The 25,591-nt window shown below is 35.2% G+C and overlaps 2 protein-coding genes across 2 annotated transcripts in view; both read right to left on the bottom strand.

Moving 5' to 3' along the window:
- LOC137394060 (uncharacterized) overlaps nt 1-2,931 on the bottom strand; it is a 45,161-nt gene extending 42,230 nt beyond the window's left edge. The window contains exon 1 of the mRNA XM_068080779.1: nt 2,898-2,931. The gene's annotated coding sequence lies outside the window, so the exon portion shown is untranslated. The remainder of the gene's footprint in view (nt 1-2,897) is intronic.
- Nucleotides 2,932-9,668: 6,737 nt separating this feature from the next.
- Nucleotides 9,669-25,384, bottom strand: LOC137394059 (solute carrier family 23 member 2-like). The gene is made up of 14 exons (XM_068080777.1): nt 25,271-25,384; nt 21,757-21,926; nt 20,899-20,993; nt 20,396-20,502; nt 17,851-18,032; nt 17,201-17,321; nt 16,257-16,413; nt 15,966-16,071; nt 15,444-15,591; nt 14,960-15,089; nt 14,384-14,527; nt 10,629-10,724; nt 10,079-10,196; nt 9,669-9,795 (listed from the first exon to the last, which is right to left on the bottom strand). Exons 1-14 carry the CDS (start codon nt 25,382-25,384, stop codon nt 9,669-9,671), a joined length of 1,815 nt encoding a protein of 604 aa, XP_067936878.1.
- Between the last annotated feature and the right edge of the window lie 207 nt (nt 25,385-25,591).

Here is a 25,591-nt window from a genome sequence, read left to right as displayed (position 1 = left end):
AAGTGGCAGTCGAATAAAAGTGGTGTTCAATTAGAGGTGGCGTTATATTAGAGGTTTTACCGTATGTGTATAGAGTGCTACTATACACCTGTGTATAAAATGATAGTATGCAAGTGTGTATTGTATGATTACATACATTTGTTTGTAGTTTATAATCGGTATGATTACCCATAATTTGTACCAGAAAAGGTCGGTTATATCGTTTATCAGTATAAAGGTAGAGCCAGTATGGATTGCATACTAGGTCTGTATGGCTATCCCCTGGGCGACATAACTAAAGTATAGAACTATCTGGCTACGCATTAATTCAACTAAACTTATCATTCACTAATTTCCCATAATGCACTTTGGCAACGCAAAGTAGCAAACAAATGAAAAAGTTGCAATTTGTGGAGTTCAACTAGAAAGTTTGCGCCCTTCTCAATAATATTGCTCAAAATTATATCATATTTCAGACTAGGTAATCTAATTTCAATTTATGTTTTTTGTGATGGTCATGATTAAATATAATCTTTGAAACTGTTTGCCAAAATTTATTTTAGATTTTATGTAAACCTTGAAGGTTTACTTGCAACAAAATTCACATTAGGCTCTACAGGTATTTGGTATCAAAAGGTTCACCATGTCTTACTCTGCTGTATTGTAGGTGCAAAATATGTAGAAATGTGATTACAAGCTCTTAAACCTCAAAAACGAACAGTTAATCTCCGCCATCACACAAACGCACTAGTTTGGAATCTCTTTATTTGGCTGACGTACTTAACAGTTTGGTTATTGCTTTGACACATGATGTTATCACATGAAATTAAAGGCCAATACAAGGCTGATATGAAACGTCTCGTAGCACTAGATCATGACAAATAATTCGGGTTCTACTGGAAAGCCTGTACCAAATTTAAAGGCTCACTACTTCATAGTATCGCTTCAGTCTGGTCTAATCATCTAGACGTAATCTGATCATGTGACCCATACTTTCTGCCAAATCGCGCGAACAGTTTCTGCAATATTTTTCGACTATCGCAGGTGACCAACAGGCTCCTCACGTTCATCAGAGGATAATATGTACTTCTTCGAGGCAAGGTTAAAAAATTAAACCAATTTTACGGTAGATTTTGAGATATCAGTGCTCAAATGGCAGCTTTACAATTATGATAAAATAAATGCGTAAGGACAATAGACATGGTTTTATTGAATGAGTGAAGTGTATTTGTGAAAATACTTCGACGAATGAGGTTGCATGAATGTGCAAACAGATGCCATCTTGTTCAACTACGTCCCATTTGATCTGTTTAGGAAAGGGATTCCAATCTATGGCGTTTTTTGTTATGGCTGCGATTAACTGTTCATTTTTGAGCTTTTAAAAGCTTGTAATCACATTTCCACATATTTGCACTTACAACACAACAGAGTAAGACATGGTGAATATGTTGGTATCAAATAACTATAATGTGAATTTTGTTGCAAGTCAACCTTTAAAATGTACTGAGCGAAATGTAATTTTAGTGTCAGCTTCATTGGTATTAAAAATGCTTTTAAATACGTGTGCTGGAAATTCACTACTTTTTATTATGATAAATGTCAAACATCTGCCAGAAGGGAGTCATGCAATGCTTACACAATCCTATCAAAATGTTAAATCTGGGAGAAATAGTACGTGGGAAAATTAAAATTAAAATTCCCAGCAGCAACCATAAAAGATGTAACAAATGAGTGAATCTCCAGACACTGGAGTTTCATCAGTAGATGAACAGGCTATGATTCAACAAGCTCTCAACTTAGCAGACTCTCAGCTCCCAGCGCAGGGCTCTAGGGAAAACTAAATGTGACAGAAGATAACAAAAGTTTAAAACTATCTTTAATGATTGAAGCCATAAGCCTTATAGCTAACTCTGCCAAAATGGAGCAATTGAAATACCTGCCGTTAGACTAAGACTTTGGCCAAGATGGTTTTAAATTGTGGCGCAATAACCTGGTGTTATTTATTTGCAATTGTTCTAACTTTATTACTCTTAGTCACTGCGGTCAACCAAGGTCAACCAAATGTCACACAAACAACTGGAAAAGAGCTTAGACAAGACTTCCTAATCAACCACTAGCCAGAAGCTGTCATCTGTCAAGATGCGAAAGTGCTTTTTCATAAAATATTTTGGGATCTTAAAAAGTAAATTGCTGGCGTAGAAGGATTTGGCTATCAGTAAAATATATGCAAAGAATAAAGAACAGAGGTCAAACCTATAGAGGCCCGTTCACACTATCGCTCAAATCAGCGTTTAGCTGTGCGATGGACTGCAAAGATTTGCTGTTTTTACGTCATCACCAACGAAAAGGTGTACACACTATGAGCGATTAGCTGTAGGTGATCGTTAATCAACAACCATTGCCATTAATATGGCAAAATATCTTGTCTTTTTAACCTAGCAGCACTACTTTGAATGCATGTACATAGTCAAAAACTAAAGATTGGCTACCGATAAGTAAATGCAGTAACATTTCTCCAAATATATTTTTCAAAACCAAAAATCGTTTCAAACCAAATGTTCACAAATACATCGATTGGAGAGTATTTGAAACAGCAATCCAAAGTTAATAAGTTCTTATTTTAGTTATAATGTTGTCGTACTCTGCAGAAAATGTCAAACTTATTAAATATCATTTAAAAATTATGATATAATAAATTCAATGTTTGATTTAAATATTTGATTTACCGTCAATAAATATATAACTACAGTATTATTAATAAATGCTATTATATTTGCTCTATTGTCTACAAGCATTTTCTTTACTATGCGAACACAAAGGCTGCTACTTAACAAAATATTCTACTATGACCTTGACCTCTGCTATGACAAGCGTGACATGCATTTGGATGTAATATCAAACTGATAAGTGAATCTCACCGCAGTAATCCGAGTAGCAGTTCCTCCAGCACCAACTGTCACAAGCTAGGATGACCCACGGCTAGCCTGCTCTTATATACACAGCTGAATGCATGACTGAACACGGTCTGTATGGCAGGTCTGTATGGCAGGTGTGTATTATTAAGGTTGTTTTTGATTCCCTACACAGACTCTAAAAGGCTTCGCATGACATAATATCAACAATATATCTTTTGTGGTACGGAGTATGTGATAAGCATTCATTTATTTTTACACATATCCTTACATTTGAAGTAATATTCTGCCAATTTCAGTGATATGGGACTGACATGATAATTATTTTATTAATGAATCTATTTAGTTATCATAGCCTAAAAACATCAGAATATTTATAAAGATCTCATACTAGGGCTTTTAATGTTGTTTTACGAGGCATGTACAGATCTACTGTCAACAGACCCTGCCTGACTATATTACCGTCTACCCTTGTTTTCCCTTCATCAAGGTAAAACCTACAACAATTTAGTCTAATATTGAAACTCCCACACAGTATATGCATCTTATAAGCACTCTAAAGGATTTACTCTCAAAAGTGCTTTAGAGGTTTGAAGTGTACTTGGGTTTGCAGATGTTTTGAAAGCTACAGCACTTGTGAGGTGTTAAGGCCAAGCTCTGACAAAAGCCATGGCTACAGACAGCCAGGGAGTGGCCCGTGCAAAGTGTAGACATATGCTATGGCTACATAAAATGCCTACACTCCATGAAATAGTGGGTTGACAAATGAATTGACAGATATGAGCTGGCTTTGGTCAAGTGAAGGTAGTAACATCCTTTTTAGATTTGTGTTCATCGCTTTTTAGAGGTTAACCGACAGCACCAAACATTTTCACATTAACAGCCGATAACAATGCAGATTGGAGTTTAAATAATATTTGGGTGTAATTTCGACCTAATACCAGGTTTTATCAACGTATTAAGTGAAAGAAATGAACAAAATGGATTGTGATATTTGCAAAATTTCGACCTGAAACAGCAACACTATATATGATTATATTAGAATCACCATTTTCTGAAATAGATTATCTATAAACTGGCTGTTCAAAATCTTTATCCATGAAATCAGAACATACATGAATAGGTGTTAGATATATGACTTCCGAGAATAGCTTATTTTCATAATTATTTTGGAAAAAAATTTTGTGTGAAAGGAGATTTTCTTGCTAGCCCATTCCACAAGATGTAAGCACAAGACAAGTGGTGACATTCTATAATTACCATTGGAAAGTTAATGCGGGACAGATAAATACGGCACACACTTTTTTGGTCTTTGTGAAATTCACTTCGACGTTGCGTTATAGTTACTGGTACCCTGACAGTCTGATGAGCCGTAAGAGATCATCGGGTGTAATAACTATATATCGGCACAATTGTTCCTCCCTTCGAGTATTCACCAGAACTACAGTAGAAATAATAATGAACTCTAAACCAAATGAAGTTGATAAGAAAAACGAGAAAGTTGTCAATGCAAACTAATAATATCATGGCTACTATAAAGCCATTAAACTAAAAAGTTATGTCTAGTTTTTATCTTATTTTGAAGGATTAAAGAGATGAGTATGATAAGATCTTGAAACGGATTGAGTAATTTACAATAGTTTAAGCAATATTTTGCTGTTTGTACAATTTAAATGTTCGTGCATTGGATGATATATATGGTGCAGGAGTCTCTGCACCAATTAAACAAGTCTAATGTACTCGTTTATTGGTGCAGTTGTAGTTAGGTAGGTAATTATAGAATATACAATAGAACCACTCAAATAACTTAGCAAACTGATACAAACTTTTAGTGAGAGGCAACTGATCTGTATCTCAAGTCTCATCATAGCAGCCTGTCATAATTGATCTAATCTAACACCTCTAGCCCTATTTCTCTCCTTTCTATGCTATTCATTACGGTACATACTCACTTGCTTCGTATTTATTCTGAAGGGGTTTTTAAAACTCAACCTATAGCTGCTCTGATTGCATTTTTTATAACAAGGACAAGAAGAGCAACAGTTCTTAAAAGAGATTATCAATAGTCCACCTTTTCAACATGCAGAGTCACTTTTAAGTTCTATTTCTGTTCTGAAGCCGCTCACCACAATAATCTTCCTATTAACCTCCTCAAATATAGCTATATACTGCTGCTTCGACGTGTAACATATTATTACACGCTGGTGCCGTACATGTGAGGTTAGTTGCTGACAAGGAACACCTTCTAAAAAATGTGTATCAGTAGCACCAAAGTTATAGTTCCTCATGTTGTAACTCGCTGTCTTGAGTAATAGACATGTAACTTGTCATGTACTTTACATTTCCATAGCATGCTTCACCTGCTACTTTCTCTAAATCTATTGCACTTCACAGCATCTGAACAGTTTATATGAAATACCGTAGAGAGTATAGTCCTGAGTTGGTTATAACAATCATTTGCTAAATTCATTTAAGCAGTCTTGTTGTAATTGTTTGTCTGATTTGTTGAAAGATAATTTTTTTGACTACCTGTTGTTTGAATCTGAGGTTACGGTATAGTTGAAACACACTTTGGTTAGACTAACTGTTGTTAAAATTTGAGGCTACGGTATAGTTGAAACATAATTTTGTTAGACTAACCGGTTTTTATATCTGAGGCTATGATATAATTGAAACATAATTTTGTTAGGCTAATTGTTGTTTAAATCTGGGGCTATGATATAGTCCCATCACGTAGTTTTCACCCTCCACTATGCATGTCGTATATTACATGCGGAAACAAAAGTTACAACAAAAATCTTTGGATTGTTTGCTCGGATAGCTTCATTCTGATTGTTGCTTTCAACAGCTCGAACATTTTCTGGTTGTCCAATATATTCCACGATGTCTTCTGACCTCAACTTTTTTCTGCACTGCACAACTAGTTGATATTAGCGTCCAAACATTTTTTGGCAGAGAAAAACTTTTATACTTTTAAGCTTGAGACAGTTACTAATTATTTTTATGGTTTACCTTTTAAGGTTTTAACGAAAAACTAGGTGAAAGCTTTGGTGCATGACAATGAGAGAATTAATTGTTATTGATGTAAACGATTCATTATTAATACGATTTTTGTGGACATTTTTCTACTGATCTCTTGATATTACGGGTTCATATAGATCAAAGATTGTCAAAGTGGCGTTCAAATATAGGCGGCATTCAAATAGAAGGTGGAGCTCTATTTTTCAATACTTCTCTAATATCGTCAGTCAAATAGAGGTGGCATTCAAATAAAGGTGGCATTCGATTAGAGGTTTTACTGTAATTGTACACAAAGTACATGAGCTGTTTCTAAAATCTCAATCAATAAGGTTTGATGATGGGTGCTCTGAGACTACTGACCTGTTATGAAATAGAAGGTCATTGTTTCTTTGTGCTGTGTAATAAAATTACCCTCTGAAACTTTGACATATTATGTAATAGTTCATGGTTAAATATATTTTGTAATAGTTTAATTAACTTTTTGTCATCAGCTCAGTAAACCTTTTAGATTTTTCTAGGGTCTTGTTAGTGAAAGTCATACTAAATTTGTCGTATTGGTCACAATAGGTATTCTTTCATGGATTTATTTTTATGGATTTCTGCAAATGAAGAAAAACACCATAGCTATACTCATGGCATCTGAATGTCCTACAGGAGGCTGTGATCAACTCTTTGTTTTATGAAAATTTAAAATATCAACATTTCTGTACAACAATATGTACTAGTACCCTGATAATCTAGTGTGTACTGTAAGAAATTGCCAAGTGTAATAACTATGTGTGCAAGTATTCTGCAAAGCAGCAAGGTGGTCGATAGGTAGTCAAAGTGGACTAACAAGCTATAATTCACAAGTTCAAATCCTGTCACAAACCATTTTTTCTCTTAACTTCTAAGTGTGGTGGAAGATGCTTTCTTATTACAGTAAAGTCAAGTAAGGTCAAATAACCCAAAGTAGAAACTATGTTATCTAACATGCATATTAAAACCTTTAATTTTTGAAATTACACTTGAAATATTTAATGTATTGAAAACGCTAGCTAATGGTAAAATATTTAATGTAATGGAAACACTACAGCTAATGGAAACGGTAAAAGTTTTCAAATTTAAAAAGAGTGACAAGCAGTGACGGGTGCTTCTTGTTAGACAAGAAGCACCCGTCACTGAACACTAGTTGTATCAGTTTGATCTTTTTAGCTTATCAACCAAGATTAAAACCTCTCAATACTGTTGGAAAACTCGAATCAAAGCCAACGAGTATAAATTTTTATACTATATGATTAACCTGCCACAAGCCTTTCACTGGACACACGCTGAATCATCATGTTGTCATAGTAGTCAGCCATATGTCCTAGAAAATTGCGAGACAGCTACATTGCTTTCTCTATCAACAACACAGAGGTAAAACCAACAGCGTCGAATGCAGGTTGAATTCATCACTGTATTTATATTAGTATTGCGTGAACTTAGGTTGTCAGCGTTGGTATATTTGGCAGTGTGAGCTAACCCCTTTTCTAAAGTCAGCAGCTATAAATAGGTTCATTTCGTAGCGAGATATTTTGATCTCTAGATGTATGCAACACTTCAAGTGTTGTGATGGCTTAGTTTTAAGATCCTGCAATATTAAGAAATTTTTGTTACACAATATCTGTATGTAGCTTTGGCTTATTGAGCAGCTAAACATATAACATAAATATTTAGCTTTAAGGTGCTAAAGCATTTCACAATAATTAGTAGAAACATCTCTCTCTCTCTCTCTCCCACTTTATCCTTTTCTCCTTCTCTTACTCTCTCCCACTTTATCCTTTTCTCTTACTCTCTTTCTCTCTTTTTAGATTTGTAGTCAGTTATGGATATCTGCTTGCATATCAGTGCATTGTTAGATGGTTGTTGAAGAATGGTAAGAACTGTAATGGTAAGAACTGTAATGGTAAGAACTGTAATGGTAAAAACTGTAATGGTAAGAACTGTAACGGTAAGAGCTGCTAATGTTACAGTTACAACAGTTACAACAAGCAGTTACAACAAGATGCACGTGTCACTCACATGCACGTGAGTGACACGTGCATCTTGTTGTAACTATCTTCGCGCATTATTTAAGATGCACGTTTGACTCACATTCATTTGTGAGTCACATGTACGCATGTCGCTTCTGGTTTTTCTTCCTTAGAGGATGTCACAAGAAACTATGTGGTACTCCTTGTATTGAGCTGTTTAAATATTGTTTTTCAATTAAGAATTACTTGTAGTTTAGTAGAAAAAATCTTAAATTATGCGCCAAGATAATTATAACAAGATGCAAAAGTGAAAATCAAGCTGCATTATTTGGCTGCCGTACAATAGTTTAAGATTTTGTCTAACATACTCAGTCTGGATATGTTATTAAGTACACCTGTGTTCCACATACATCTCAAAGTCTAAGTTCACTATACATCAGCTAACCACTAAATGATGTCCATTCACCATTTTGTTGATCTCTGTGCGTGTTTAATGACCATCATATGATTTCTGCTGGCTTCTATGTAATGTTGCTGGCCACTATGCAAACTTTGTTGGCAGTTAAGCAATGTTTTCTATCTACCACAAATGTTTACGAACTGCTATAAAATGTTCACTGAACTGTATTTTCTGACCTAAACACAATATTTACTAGTTTTTAGATATCTCTCACATGTTTGTGTCTTTATGGTTGTATTATTTCTTAAGTGAGAGCTGAAGAAACAGTGCATTAGAAGTTTATAATGTCAAAGCGCACTGGCTGTAGTAGTAATAATTTTTGAAGTCTGAAGAGAGGACTTCAATTTCGGAGCGCACTTTCGCGCATAGATACATATGAATGACAATATATAGCTCCACTTCACCAATTGGTGTGCAATATCAAATACGCAACTTAAAATAAAAAAAGTTGTTATGACAACTATAAGTAATTTTATTAAATATTACTTTGAAAATTTAAATGCTGCATTCAGTTCAACAGCCTAGTTAATTAGACTGTTATTCTTTTAAATAAAAAAAATTTCAAAATTATACAAATTTAAACTGTGAATGTTTGACAATATCTTTAGTAAGTTTTTTTTACGAAATGTAAACTTTTAGAAATATTTTGAGTAGTATATATTGTTAAAAACATAGGTTATGACTCGAGATTGTCTGGCCTTAGGACTAGCAGCTTCTTGTTATACATATTCAGTCAAGAAGATTATAATTTCCTCTAGCAGATGCCTACAACAAAAAGAGCAACAATATAGGCACAACTGCTATGAGTTGAGTTGCCCTCATAATAATATCCTAGCTTTTGATATTATTAAGAGATTATCAATAATCAATATCATCAATAATTATTATCAATAATTATTTTGATATTACTACTTGATATTACTATTCTTTGTTTTCTTTGATGCATTTTCTATTTATTCATTTTAACTTAATTATCTCCTATTTAAATTAGAATGCATAAAAACCAGCTGAAGTTGGATGAGTTTCGAATTTAAAAAGACCATTTGGTAAATGACACTTAAAAATGGTTTTCTGTTGAATGATTGCTGATTTTTGACTACCTGTAACCATATCAGGTTTATCATAAAGTATTTGAGGCTGACATATTCATATATCTTCTTATGTTGGCTTATGGAAAAATTCATATGGCTATACATAGATCACTCATCAGGTAAGCATACATATGTAACTACTTTGACTTGAATAGGTTATCTAAGTTGATGTACAAACCTTAGCATCGATACATTTGCACCTAACAAGAGATCAGATAAGTTCCGTTTCAACACCAATTTCACTGTCCTTTTCTCCCAGTTCTCTTTGTGAAGCGACAATATGACTGTCATGTCGACCAAAATTGGGACAGAATGGTACATAGCTGGTCCATCTGGTCCTAGAATTATATCAGCTCAAAGTAAAACTAGTAAGCTATTGAAATTATTTATAGCAGAGGAGATAGAATTTATTTACAACTTTTAACATTCAGGCTTCGCCTTTGCTACTACTGCATGTATTGCCTTTCAGAATGTAACGCTTACTGTTACCTGTAGAGGGGTAGGAAGTTTATTAATTCCTTGCAATTCTATATGCTGAAACTAAAACTGTAGTCAGATCATGTCTGTAAGAAAATCCAGGATTGCAAATCTTACAAATAAAATCTATATAATCTCACTTACCTATATATGCAACTCATTCCGAAAGGCATATCATATGTTTTATTTGTATCATGAACATGTGCTGGAGGTCGCTCATTTCTTTTTGCCCAAACAAGCATCCCTCTTTCTTCTAGCGTTCCTGGTATTGGAATAAACTATTCTTTGTAGCTCATGAGGAAATAATATATATATTGTGAAAATGTTCTAATTTTGCATTCAGAGAAAAAATCCGGAGCCGAAAAGTTAGTCCAATCTGCACTATTATTATTATATCATTATAACACTGAAAGATAATATTGGTGCGGCATCATATTATGTCTTGTTGTATTTATATACGCTAAACATTGATAAAATTAATAACTTGAATGCTAATCCTAAGGTATAATTGTAAGATAACTTTGAAGTCACCATCTCTGCTAGAATACATGGTTTCCTTCTTCCAACTAGAGAAATACTCTCACAGATGACAAAAAGCATTGACGAATAGGTTTTTGCTAAAATTAGCTTTAACATTGCCATCAAGTAAGCCAAGGTTGGTTGCTGAAATATTGTATATAGCAATGTCTCTCACCTGAGATTGTATTGTCCATGAAAAAGGCAGCAACTCCTCCAACAAACATGTTAGTACTAAGTAGGACCACAAGCACTTCATCTACTTCCCTGCACCCTTTAAAACCAGTAAGTTATATATGAAAGCTACATGTAAATAGAAAAGGCTTTATCAGTACATGACAATTGCATACATCCTTTACTGAACCTTAGCTGAATTTAGTAAAATACAACAGTAAGAGTTTTCCTCTCATTTAGTACTGCCGCAGAAGTTGTCATCTTATGTGATGCAACTGTGAGAGTTTTCATCTTTTGTAGCGCAATTATGAGAGTTGTGGTATCGTGTAATACAACAGTAAAAGTTCTTATCTCAAGCAGTGCAACTATGACAGCCGTCACCTCGTGTAGTACTACTTTACATACAGTACTAAGTAGTACAACTACAAGAGTTATCATCTCATGTTATATAACTAGAAAAGTTGTCATCTCATCTGGCACAACTGTCAGATTTGTCATCATGTGTAGTACCATTGTGAGAGTTTTCATCTTTTGTAGCACAAATGTGAGAGTTGTCTCATCATGTAATACACTAGTAAAAGTTCTCGTCTCAAGCAGTACAACTATGGTAGCCGTCACCTTGTATACTACTACTTTACATACTAAGTAGTACAACTACAAGAGTTATCATCTCATATAATATAACTAGAGAGGTTGTCAGCTCATATAATACAATAGTAAGAGACATATCTTATGTAAAAAAGCACAAGGAAAAGTAATAATTAATTTTTATAACACAGTCTTTAGTTTTGTTACTTAGACAGTTTTAATATTAGTCATAGATATTTAATAGTGATGATGTGTTTAGGTGGCTGTTTGATTCCCTGTGTATAGGAGGTACTTCATGCATTCAGATCATATCTCACAGTTTTATGATAGTTTTTGTCTTGAATGGGGTACGCGAAAGGATAATCTTTTACAGTGATAACTGTATGTGTGGACAGGCATCGTTAAGAGCTCTGGCCTGAGGTATTTATAAATAACTATCAGTGAAGCCATGCTTGGGGTTTTTTAATTTTTAATCGCCAGCCTGCTGACGGGTGTTTCACAGCCTAGTACCCAGGATTCAGACAAAGTTTAAAACTAAATATTTTGTCAAAAGCCACGAAGCAGATGAGTGTGAATTTTGAATGAAATCGTGCAAAAAGTGGGGGAAACACAGCGTTTACAGACTAACAGACAGACACATCTTGAACAAGTGAGATTTATTTACTTTGATTTAATATTTTTAGGCTGTTACAACTCTACACATCCCTTTTAACAACCGCAATCAGTGGCTGCTAAATACAGTTTGTCAGAGGAATTATCATGTCAGCCTCATCTTGAAGAAAATGGTATATAGAGGATAACTCCAATTTTATGGACAAGTGTATGACTAAACTAAAGCTAACATCATATTGCAATACAGTGTATATTTCCTGTCCAGCATACTCCTCTTGGGAAGCAATGTAGGCAATGCGCTCAAGCTAGTATGATTTGCATGTGCACACATTTTGACCTCAGTATTTAAATGTTAGCGATTGTAGGGTAGGCTTTGTGGATCTCTCTATAGTTCTACTTCAATAGATCATTATCTATTTTGACAGGCCGCTAGATGGGAGTTAAACCTATACGCTTTCGGCATTTGAGCCAAATATTATTCGCCAGCCAAGGAGTTATTTAAAGATGACAAAAGGAAGGAGCTATTTTAGAGAAATGTTGTGTAACATGAACTTGCTAGAGGAGACTTAGAAACGAGCTGCAGCAACTACTGCTGATAAGCCTCATATATTAAGTTTTCTTACAGCAATGTCATAGCGACACACACCCATACGGCGCTGCAATGTCATCATGGAAACAGCCATGTCGGTTTTATTCGTTCTTTCCTGATTCAGTGTTTTTGTTTGGAAGCGAAACCGCCATGCGCTGCACCATCGTTGTGCCATGGAAAAGGCCTTAGCTATCAACAATGTCAAGATTGAGCATGCTCATTTGTTAAAGATACATAAGGCATAGGGCGTCACACAACCAGTGCCCTATGGAAACATGATCTGTTTGTAGGCCCAGTGTAGGGCTTCGACACTAGCACACCATGCAGGTGTCACCGACACGTGTCTCTACATAGTCGCTGTATGGAAACTTATTACCGGTAATAGGGCCATAGGTTCAGGTCTGCTCAAAGCAGAACTCAAGAAGCCAGAAGTCAGAAGAACTCAGAACTCAAGAACTAGCGAGGAGTACTCAGCCCTTTTATCTGAGGCTTCCCTTGGTGCTATCAGAAGCAGTGTACAATAAAGGCAGCATTGGAATGTGAGCTCACAGGTATCTCTTAGCCTGAGGGCAAAAGAGCTATGGTTACCAGAAAGACACCCAGTTGGTTAGGGAATCAGAAAACGTGTTTCTTTCTTGGCAAGGAATTACCAAGGTTTGGCCCCCACCAGTGTCTCGAGAGGACGATGTATTTGCCAGTAATCAGCAGCCAGCCTCACCTAAGAACTACCTTTTTTTTATCATAGAGATAACAACATTTTTTTGTCATTTATAAAGTTAGCCACAGAAAGGGTAACCAGTTGTGTGAGCTTTAGAGTTGTTTAAGAACTGGCAGGCTCCGGCTCAGTCTGACTGTCACAAAACTAGCGAAACAGATTAGACCCAAAATGCAAGCTGTGAACTTTTACGAAGATATCTGCACGTGACTGGCTAACGGTGTATATATACGCTTTACTAATTCTATCATATTTGTAAGAATCAGCCATTTTGGTCGACTTGCTGTAGGTAACTGATTGAAAGGCTTGGAAAAGGGCTTTCTAATGTGTTACCTACTTTTGCATTGAGAAGTATTCACTTTATTTACAGCAAGTCGTCTTTTATCCAATAAATATTGGAAAGGAGAAGTAAAAACAAAACGTTTGTTTCTAAACATTCAGTCATTCGATGAGGTCAATGACACTAAAAAAGTAAAAACTAAATTGAAGTTATGATTTTTTAAATCTTCAGCTTATTGCTTGCATTTTGGGTCAGTCGTTCTAAAAGCTGCTTTTAAAAACTAACAAAATTGTTTTAAAACTTTATGTATAATATAAGTACATGTCTTAATGGCTAATGAGACCACAGATTAGTTTTCATTACCAGTAGCCCTGGATTTGTTGGGATTTATCTTATTTTTAATCAAATAGCCCGCAAGTGTGTGTTTAAAAGGCTGGTTTTCAGTACCAGATGGAGTTTTAAAACTAGATATTTTTAGTAGCTTGGCTGAAGGCACAGAGCACATGCGTGTGAAGTCTGGACTAAATTGGCAAGATAATATGGAAGCGCATAACGTTGTCACGGACTAACAGACAGACACACGCAATGACAAAGTGGGGTTGATTACTGAAGAACATACAAGTAGATTCAGGGCCAGTGCTGGTCTTGCTACTGTTAAAACTATAATAATGCATACGGCAACAAAGCCTATAGAATGTCAAAATTCTATAGAAAGCCTATTTACTAGCGTCTCTCCTCAGCCTGAACAGTGAGCTTAGCGCTGCTGTCCTGCTGTTTAAGTAAAATGATTCATGACAGCAATTTTGAAGATTGCCAAATGTGTCAGCTCATTTCTATTCGCTGCTACAATGTGCAGGTATTCACCTTCTTAGATAATAGCAAAAACTTTCCCAGGGCTTAAAAACAGCTCTTTGCTTTGGAACAAACTTGGTCACGCTGACTCGGATTTACTTGGAAGTGTGCAAACAGACAAACCTGTTTGTATTTGATCCGTGTTAGCCTTGACCCAGGCAGGAACTGTGAGACCTAACATCATAGATGTACCAATTATAAAATGATTTCGAGGTGAATTTAGGTCTACGTGCTGAAGGTTGGACATCCCGATAGATACCAGCATCCCTGTAAGCAGTCAGCACAGAGTCATCATTAGTACCAGATGAAACCTACTACACAGTAGTAAGTTATTTCTGGCATCTGCCAGAAACAACTGTAGGTTAGCACAATTTCTACTATGGTAAAAGTCTATCCGACCATCCAAAGCCACGCTCAGGAAAAGCTTTAGGAAAAATATTGCAGCACACAGAAATCAATCCCAAATATTCAGTTCCAGTCAAGCGTACTACCATTTGTGCTACTCAACAATCTGCTTACATCTTAGAATACTTGCGCACATAGTTATTACACATGACAATTTCTAGCACATAAGACTGTCAGCATCGTAGTAGAAATTATTTTTAATGCAGAACATTTATAAAAAACTGCTAAGGATATGTGTTAGAATCAGAAAACTTTAACATTTGCTGCCTAGTAAAGTACATGTAATTGACTCACCAAAGAGGACTATATAGATTCCTCCAAGTATTGGATCTGGAATGGTTACAAACAGAGCACAGAACTTTCCTAGTACACTGAGTACTATCATAGAGAGGGCAGCGACTTCGATGACCCTTCTGCTCCCAACCTGTTTAGACAATTCAGAGATGCTCTGCAGTCAGCTAACATCAATATTTTGTTAGAAAAAGAAACTATAAAGATTTTTAGCTAATCCAATTTAGGAAAATCAAAAACTTGTATCACAAATACTAAATAGCCTACTGGCTACTCCCACATAAATTCCATTTGCGCATCAATTCAACTGTTTATTAAAGAAGAAAAGCTCTTCGTGATATTTGTATATTAAGTATACACCTTAATGAATTGCAGTTTCTAGCATTTTTCTATAAAAAAAAATTTTTAATTTGCCTAATTTTTTATGTTGGCACTATTACAACGTGTACACCAACACACAGGCAATACATCGATGAGCTTAAGCTACCTGAATAGTATTCATTGCACCGATATTCATGCTGTAAGAAGTGAGCCCACATCCTGAACCTATGACTCCACTCAAGAGAGACCCAAAACCCTCGATGCCGATTCCTCTATTGAGCGCTGCTGCTGTCGGCACAGGAGCTCCAGATATTCTGTAACAAAAAAATAACATGATCTTGATACGATACAGCAGTCAGCTTTAGGCAGCAATGTGTCAGGCCTCTAAAACTTTAGTATATGTCAAGATGGTCAGTGCTCCAATACCTGACTGTATGTTAACATGGTCAGGGCTCCAATACCTGACTGTATGTTAACATGGTGAGTCACAGAAATATTATATTTATTTTGGTTCATGATTATTTTATGGCTCATTTATAATTTAATGAGTCATTAATTGTTTTTGCAAAATATCAAATATTCGCTGTTCTTTCTACATACGATAGTTTAAGAATTGCTCTGCTGCCAGACTACCATCTTGAAGCTGCATTTGAAGATTGTCAGAGAAACAGTTAAACTATAGACATACCTGGCTGCAGCATAATAGTCTCCCACTGACTCCACCATGGATGCCAAGACACCAGCAAACATCCCAAAACAGGCACCGATAGTTACTGTTGGCATGCCAAACTCTCCTGCATACATACCAGAGACAACAAATATAAAGTTCCTGGCAAAAATCAATTCAATTTTAGTTTGAAGAATTTGCGCAGTTGATAATGGCATGACCAGCGGAGCATGATTATTCAATCTTTTCTTTGTATACTAAAAATATACCTATGGGCACTGCAAATGGGTACAGGCCATTGTGTTTACTTACCTGGGTAAGGAACTCGGAACCACTTGGCATTGCTGAGTACGGATAATCTAAAATCAGTCCTGGCTCTGTAGAAAGGATGCTGTTTGTCATCAGGGAAAACGTTTGTGTAAGTGAGTATTATGCATATGATATACGCCACCACGATAGTTAGCATAACCTATAAAGAACGATACGAAATGACGTGAAGCCCATTGAGTTATTTATAACAATGGTTTAGTATGACCAACAGCATTGTAAAAATGTCTTCATAAAAGAATGACCTTGAGACTTTACAAAAGTAATATATCCAAGTATTTACTATAACCCTTTCTCATTTCTCCATGCCCCCGTGTCTCGGTGTCCCTGCCTCGTATCCCATGTATGCATAAAATCGCGTACAACAGGAGGTTTTAACATAGAGACACATACAGCAGGAAATTTCTGTTTAAGAAAGCGTACAGCTTTTATATAAGGATACTACTGAATACCCGGCGTTGCTCGGAAAATAAAAAGTCTTTGCACAAAAAATTTATTTCTATTTAACTTAAAACAACAGTTACCATTCTAATTTTTAAACTTTATATCGTGAGAAAAGGATATGTGCAGTTAAAACAAATTAAAAGAAAAAATAAAAATGTAAAGGTGTTTAAATGTAAATGTAAGATAATTAGCATGTAATGGCTAAATTAAGTCTCCTTTTCTTGTGATTACAATGAAAAATTATTTAGTATACGATTACACGATTTAATTCGGTTCATTGTTGGCATCGTAAGGCAAAACATTGCAGGCCTATAGAGTGGTACAGAAACCAATAATAATCAGACCGACCGACGAATGACAGACAGATAAACATCGAGATTTATATATAATATATATGTGTAGCAGCAAGTGTTTTATACAGATATTGCAGGAAATGTCTATATATAGACACAAACAATAAGAGTTTGCTATGTAAAGACACATACAGCTAGCAGCTTGAAGATTGGGTATCCACCAGAAGCTTTGTGTTCTCCTCTACCTCTTCTGCATCTGGTCACTTTCACATTTCCCAAGTATTGAGTGAATATTAGCATTAGAGCGACACAACTGAAGTAAAACACATGCTGTATATGTATACATGGTTGGAGGAATGCTATGCTGTATATGTATACATGGTTGGGGAACGCTATGCTGTATATGTATACATGGTTGGGGGGATGCTATGCTGTATATGTATACATGGTTGGGGGATGCTATGCTGTATATGTATACATGGTTGGGGAATGCTATGCTGTATATGTATACATGGTTGGGGGAATGCTATGCTGTATATGTATACATGGTTGGGGGAATGCTATGCTGTATATGTATACATGGTTGGGGGAATGCTTTAGGACACAACACAGAATAGTAGCCAACACAAACATGTTTAATAAGGCTAATCCTAAAATGTAAACATGAACATTATAGCCAAAGTAGTACAATTATGTTAACGAGGAGAGGTATGGTATGTGCTGTCAAGTCAAATTATAGCAAGCGTATCACTTTGACAAAACTTTAAAAACTCAATACAATAAAAGATGGTGGAATCTTATGTTGATAATATGAGGTTTGTATTAAGAAATAGTCTACATACAGCATAGAAATGCCCCATTGGCTAGCAGCATAGCTATTGGCCAAGGGAAAAAGTGGCAGTCCAATAAGAGTGATTGTAACTGCTATGACCATAGGTCCTATAAACCTCAGCAAGTATCCGAGCAGTCCAGAGAATCCCAAGAATATCTCCACTAATGATGCCACCATTATTCCTCCTTGCAGCTAAAATTAGAGCAGCGTGTCAGACATTTAACAAACGCATTCCTATAACAAATAATCACATTTCTACATATTTATGAGCGATTGTTAATAACATGTTTATTGAGAATCTAGTTTATTTAATCCATTATTGGTAATGTAGTGCTACATAAATGGAAAGCAAACCACTTTTAGTATTTGGTTAGGTTGGTAATTATGGAATATTTTAATGGAATGCAATTAAATCTATATTTCTCAAAGTCCGGGTGTCGGAAATCCGGCTATTATAGATCTTACAATCTTGAAACAATACATGTATTCCGTACCGAAGAGGATTAGATCTCGGATAAGCCGTTCACAAATCTTACGCCTAGCCCACTGGACTATGGAAGTCGAATAGCTACGGTGCCAATATAAGGCAGTATATCAGAGCAATACCTAACAGCTTTACGTTTGACGCGGGTCATAGCATAACGTCACGAGAAGCTGTTCGCTCCCATCATTAAACTGCCTAATAGCAAAACTCTCACTACATCTCATTGTTTATAAAACAAAAAACTTTTCTCATGATATGTAGTTTGAAAGTTAGAATGGCAAATGTTGTAATATGTTAAATACAAATCAATTTTCTGTCCAAATAGTCCACTATTACACCAATGATATACAGCCCCCCAGATGGGGGCTGTATATCATTGATTACATGGGCAACGCCGGGTGGCACAGCTAGTCACAATATATAAAACTAATTCATTCCATTACTTGCTTGATAACTCAAACTTTTCATAAGTTGGAGCAAATATTTTAATAAGAACACATAATATTTTGCTTAAAAACAAGTTATTCGGGTTGGTTTATATATTACATTAAAATTATAGCATTTTATAAAAATAAACGTAATTAAACAAATTTTGTATAAATAATAAAATTGATACAGTATTACTTTATAAAGGTTTCTATTGTCACTTATCTATTATATGAAAAACAAATTGAGGTGTAGCCTTGATAATACAAAATGCAAACAGTATGTAGGTTTAAGTAGTGATACAAACAGTATGTAGGTTTAAGTAATGATACAAACCGTATGTAGGTTTAAATAGTGATACAAAAAGTATGTAGGTTTAAGTAGTGATACAAACAGTATATAGGTTTAAGTAGTACTACAAACAGTATGTAGGTTTAAGTAGTGATACAAACAGTATGTAGGTTTAAGTAGTGATACAAACAGTATGTAGGTTTAAGTAGTGATACAAACAGTATGTAGGTTTAAATAGTGATACAAACAGTATGTAGGTTTAAGTAGTGATACAAACAGTATGTAGGTTTAAGTAGTGATACAAACAGTATGTAGGTTTAAGTAGTGATACAAACAGTATGTAGGTTTAAATAGTGATACAAACAGTATGTAGGTTTAAATAGTGATACAAACAGTATGTAGGTTTAAGTAGTGATACAAAAAGTATGTAGGTTTAAGTAGTGATACAAACAGTATGTAGGTTTAAGTAGTGATACAAACAGTATGTAGGTTTAAGTAGTGATACTAACAGTATGTAGGTTCAAGTAGTGATACAAACAGTATGTAGGTTTAAGTAGTGATACAAACAGTATGTAGGTTTAAGTAATGATACAAACCCAGAGCTAGCCTGTTACTGCGTGAACTGTCATAATTATCATCACCTGTTTACATATTTGGCTTATATTATTGAGTTTTTAATAACAATATAGTTTTTCTATTTAATTTTAATCATCACACCTAACTTTTTTATTTTTACTTATTTCAGGCTTCCTAATCTTCCCATCAATTTCCCTACTTCCTCACGATCACCAATCGCCATTATAGATTTGTTATAGAATTGATACAAATATTTCTGCCTATGCTTTTATATGAGTTTTTCTCAAACTATCCAAAATACTTTGCTTTTTTTGCTGCGCTAACACTTTCATTAGGTTTCTTAAAATCTTTGATTTTAAAAATAAAAGATTTAGGTTTGAAGCACTGTTTAATGTTATTCGAATTCTGTAGAAAAAAGCAAGTTGAGGATAACTGCATACACACAGGTGAGTTGAAAACTTTACTGCTCTGAAAAACTGAAAGATTAATTATTCGGGTTTTGAGAGAAATATTTGCTCTAAGATTTTACCAGTGTTACCTGTGTAAAAAATGTTTATGAATGTGATTATCAGTCGAGGTTTGACTGTACATTCAGAAGCTTTCTTACGCTTTGCTCAGCTTTGCTTTGTCAAAAGCAGAGCTGGGCAAAGAGCTTTGTCAGCTTTGCACTCTTGCTTTGATAATTGAGGTTACAATGAGGCAGATAACTTAACATAACCCTATGTAATTCATACCAAGATATGATAACAGTATAACGGCCAGCTAAAAATAAACTCACGGCTCTTATTCTTGTCTTCCAAACAAGGTCATGTTCTTCCGAACCATTCACAATTATGGTCTCCGTTGTATTCTGATTATGCAGGAGATAGTCAGTCAGGTTGGTGCCTGCAAATTTACAACAGAGTTACCCGTTTTTATTTTAGCATTTTTGAATATACAATGTATATTACATAATATATTCGTTTACTATTATCTCTTTACACGATCAAAAATATTATATATATATACTACTTGATTGGCAATAATTTCATTTCAAACAGAAATTTATTCCAAATTATGTCATACAAGAATCATATAACAAAACAAAAAAAGCAATAAGCTAATCTAAAGCAGCCAGTGTCTGTTCTGAAAAAACTTTTACTCAGTTTTTCTATAGAACCTGTACTAGTGTTACAAGTTTTTAAATCATGTTATTTACTCAGTTAGCAACAATTATGATCAAAGTATATATCTATGTGGGCCTATTGTAACAGATTTTTTGCCATTGTTGTTCAGACTTACCAGCTGGCAGCAGAGTTGGACAGTCACCGAAGTTGGAGAGAATAGCAAACGCAGGTGGTAAAAAAGATGCGGATGCTCCTTGAATTATTGGTAGTCTATAAAAGCAAGATTATTCTCATCTGGTAAATCTTTAAAACACATAAAGAGTTACAAGTCTATTACTTTCAGCAGAGCCTTAGTTGGTGTGCAGAAAGCATGTCTGATGGAGCTTGAAATATTTCAATTTTAAGTACATTGCTACATTCTATTGCTGAAAAATCTACACAGAGACTTTTTATGTCAGGTGATTTTGCAAATGGTTTTACAACCCCAAACACTCTTTTATAAAACCTTTATATTTTTTACAAGAATGGTAAACAGTGAGTCAGATAAGCCTATCATTATCAGTTTAGTACCACGAGCTGTTTTAGATTGAATTTCGTTCGCTAAACTAATGGTAAGTTAAGCAACTAAATTATGTAAACAGATGAATTGTATTTCAGTTTTGTTGTGATTTTCTCCTAATATCTGAAGACAGAAAACACATTTTTGAAGCAACTTTGTTAAGTCTTGCTTGAAGTTCTCAAAAAGGTTGCTTCAAGTCTACTCAGACTGTAAATAGATTTATGGTAAGTTTAGTAATTATTGATTAAAACTAAACAAATTATTTCCTCATATATCACATTTACAATCATTTGAAATTCTATACAACTCGTGAAAGTAAAACAGAGCAGCTACCTCTATAGCTCGTGTAAGTGAAACAGAGCTGCTCACTCTACAACTCGTGTAGGTGAAACAGAGCAGCTCACTCTACGACTCATGTAAGTTAATCAGAGCAGCTCACTCTACAACTTGTGTAAGTGAAACAGAGCAGCTCACCTGGAACCAAATATTGTCTGTAACAGAGTAGCTATTCCACAAGTGAACACCAGAGTTCCGAGAATTTCAGATTTTGCAACGTCATTCGTCTCTGGACCAACTCGAATACAAACCATCGGTGCGAGAGCGAAGGTCAACCCGACAGCGCCGCTCATAAATACCAGTAGATGCTATAAAAAGTAGCAAAAGCTCAACATAGCTACAGGATATCATGGATGAATCTGAGAAGCTGGGCTAGTATGGCATAAGTTTCAAAGAATGGAATTCTACCCTAGTCTTAGAATGTACCGCTGAAAAAAGGGTGAATCTAAATTGAACACTTGTTAACTGTATCCAGACAGAGTTCCGTAGCCTCAGGCTGTAAGTATCATGTACCTATTTTCTTACAGAGCACAATAGTTTCCAACCAAAGATAGTGTGACCTCTAGGGCATCAATAATAACGTGTATCCATAATATATTTCACAAAAGGAAATGCTTAACAGATTAGATGCTAGATCATATCTCTCAGATGCCCAATCATGCCATAGAGTTGCTAGTGTAATGAAAGTACAACCTTATCTCTAGCAGGTTGCAACAGGCAGTCTGACGCACTTACATATCTAGTAGGTTTGTTTACAGAAACAGATATCAACACCCGGAGCGCATTACTATGTCTATAGATGTACTGTGTAAATTCTTTAAACTTTATTTAGATAGAGGTTATATGGTCATTACAATAACAACTCCATGTCATGATTAAGAAAAGGAAATCTGGTGTTTACCAAATATGACAAAATATTTTACTATCTATGAATGATTCCATTATAGTTCTCACGTACTACCTATTATGCAATGGGTATGCAAACATGAACTCTCGCAGGCGCTACAGATCATAGTTGCTGGTGCCATACCACCATAATCCCATTGAGAGGAGGGTGCGGACTTAGAAGTGTTTCAATGAGCAATTGCATGTTGCGGGTTGATGCAGGCACTTCGTTGAAAGAGATATAGAGTTCCCCATCAGAGGTTGACCAGGGCGCATTTTTATCTCACTCGTGTGACACTTTTTTCGTATAAATTGCAAATGGTGTTTCCATTTTTTGCCGGCATGAAAATTGTAACACAACTTTCTGAGTAATAAAACTCTCTTGATTTGCAGGTTTTATCATTTAAATCTTGCAGATGGCGCAAACAAGCCGGTTTACCATGTCATGGAAACATCGCAGATGTACTCCATTACATAATAATATTACTGTTTGTGCTTATATGTATAGTAGGTAATCTGACAAACTGTCACAATATTGGCTGCCATAAAAGTGGAATTTCGGATAGTTTGTGAAGCAAGATGATATAACCCATTTCTTCACGGAATTGGATGACCTAATGGTAATGTTAATATCGTATTATGACAACTTCAGGTTCTATTTGATAACACAAGGTGCTGCCGCTGATGCTTAAATGAAGTACATGTAAATAGATTTTAACGGTCATCTCTGTGATGTTCTAGAAGATGCGGTCCTACCAATTTATACCTATACTTCCTGAAGTGGCATTCTTGGATGCTGTTCACAAGGCTAATATGCCAGGTGGACAGCACATTTTTAACCTTGATGAATAGATAATACTTTCTTGTTATATGAAAAACATTGAGACAAACTGTTTGAGCATAAAAAAAAATTATACAGAAACACCAGAAAAAGCTAATATTGGTGGGAGTGAACCCTAACAGAGGGCAATTTAAGCTATGGGTATAGCATAGGTATAAACACAACATTGCGAGAGATAGATAAATAGATAGAGAGAGATAGAAAAAGATTAAGAGATGAAGAAAGAGAGAGAAAGAGAAGAAGTGTGTGTGTGCGTGTTGACAAAGTATAAAAAATATCAAAAAATATAAAAAGATGACAAGCTATAGAGGATCCTCAGGGAGTGCAGAGAGATGAAACGTTGTAATGTATGGGAGGTCGCTAAGAGGTGTTTAGAAATAAGATGAGGTATTTTAAATGAGTTATAATCACTCTGGCAACAAACCAGATTATTCTTTTTAGTGTAACCATAAGATCCTATAAATTGATTATGAGATAGTTGTAAATATATACTATAATATGATTATAATTGTTTAAATAATTAATCTTTTGTGAATAGGTTTTTTTTACTAACAATAAGGAGGGCATACTTGAAGTTAGTTAAAAACATAGTGCATTACGAACATATTCAAGTTACAGCCTTTTTCTATGAGATAGCATGGCTTGCATTAGCTGAGTTCTCAGCATAAAATCAATAGATGTAGAGCTTAACGTGTGTATTAACTGACTGAAACTATGTTTTGTCAAACTGCTAAAATCAAAGTATTTCTTTTTAACCAGCGATTGCCAGGCATTAAAGGCTTCCTTGTCGCACTACCTTCTATATCTCAATAGTAGCTCTAAGTATATGTATAGTACCAGAGGAGCCCGAGCATTATGGTCAATGTAGCAATTACACAAACCTTTTACATCTATACCTATAAATCTAAAAGTTTGTGTGTGATTTGGTTTGTCCAGTTATGGCTGTTAAAATCTTGGAATGAAGAATCCGTATATAAAAACATGCTATGCTATTGAGCTACGCAAGATAGATAGATTCATTGGGAGATCTATGTCGCTATCTGGATGAAAGTATGCATACCGCTCTCCGCTACGATGCAATGTCATTTTATGCTTGCTCTCATGGCTTTTATTAGGAAGTTTGGCAATAAGGATACGAGCTTGCTCAAATTAACCATTGAAAATATGCCAAGCTAATGGCAAGCGGCAGGCAACTACATTACCTGCCGATATTTTATAAGCTGTTTTAATACCTGTGCAATGCCGGGCATTCCGCTAGCATAATTCATATATGTCACTATAATTTATTGCTTATGAATAGATGTTTTATGTCTGCTGTGTTATGCACATGAAAGGGTGAACTAGATAATGGGGGCAAAGCAAACTACAATAATTTATCACTCAATTTATCTATTGAGTTGTCACAAGCCTCGGCTGCATGGGGGAATGTGAAATTACGCGGAATGTACAATGTATAACAGCCCGGAAAGTTCACCCTTCAGTTACGCTTCACAATAGATTAAACATTTTGTAGAATTTACTTTGCATATCCTGTATATAGGATGATCTGATCATTACAGATCTAGGAGAAAACATATATGAAAAATTTAGACATTCATAGGTTTTATTTGGAACCCATTAAATGCCACATTTAAAAATTTGACTGTTGTGAATTTAAATTAGGATTTAGCCTCGGCAGCAACTGTTCATTGCAAGATCTTTTATCACTGGCAAACAGCAATGACTGACATCTCGATCAGCAATTACTGACTTCTCGGCCAGCTATCGTAAGGCTGCTTTACAGTTAGTTTCCTTATTAGTATCATTAAAAGATAATATAGTCAAAAGCTATAGTATTATAAAGCTAATTTGAAACACTTACGTAAAACCATTTACAAGTTGTAAGATGATAATGAATTGATTTTGCGTTAAATCTGTATGAATTACCTGCAATCCAATTGCAATGCAGAGATGCCATGGAGGTGTGGTGTTTATGTCATAAAATATATTGGCTTTGTGTTCCCCTCTTATTCCTTCATCTGTTTCCAAGTGCTTCGCCATTGAATAATTCTACAAACAGAAATTGGAAAAATTTTCAGCATTTGTCAGTGAGTTTCAAAGACACATTATCTGGCTGCATGGCTGGATGATAGTTTGTAAAACCAACAGATAAGCGAGCAACTGGATGACAGCAGAGAAAGAGTCTCAGCTAGGCAATTCTGTTCTAAATGAAAGTCTATTAGGTTCTTTAACAGATAAAATTTGAGA

This window comes from Watersipora subatra, chromosome 4 (genome assembly GCF_963576615.1).
Source record: "Watersipora subatra chromosome 4, tzWatSuba1.1, whole genome shotgun sequence".
Lineage (NCBI taxonomy): Eukaryota > Metazoa > Bryozoa > Gymnolaemata > Cheilostomatida > Watersiporidae > Watersipora > Watersipora subatra.
This window is presented reverse-complemented; position numbering and strand designations above follow the sequence as displayed.

Coding starts and splice junctions, on each gene's coding strand:
- LOC137394059 (XM_068080777.1), bottom strand. CDS start 25,384: ATGGCGAAGCACTTGGAAACAGATGAAGGAATAAGAGGGGAACACAAA. Junction 21,927..25,270: donor GCATTGCAATTGGATTGCAG/GTAATTCATACA, acceptor TACTTTTTATAG/CATCTACTGGTATTTATGAG. Junction 14,528..14,959: donor AATCTATATAGTCCTCTTTG/GTGAGTCAATTA, acceptor GACTGCTTACAG/GGATGCTGGTATCTATCGGG.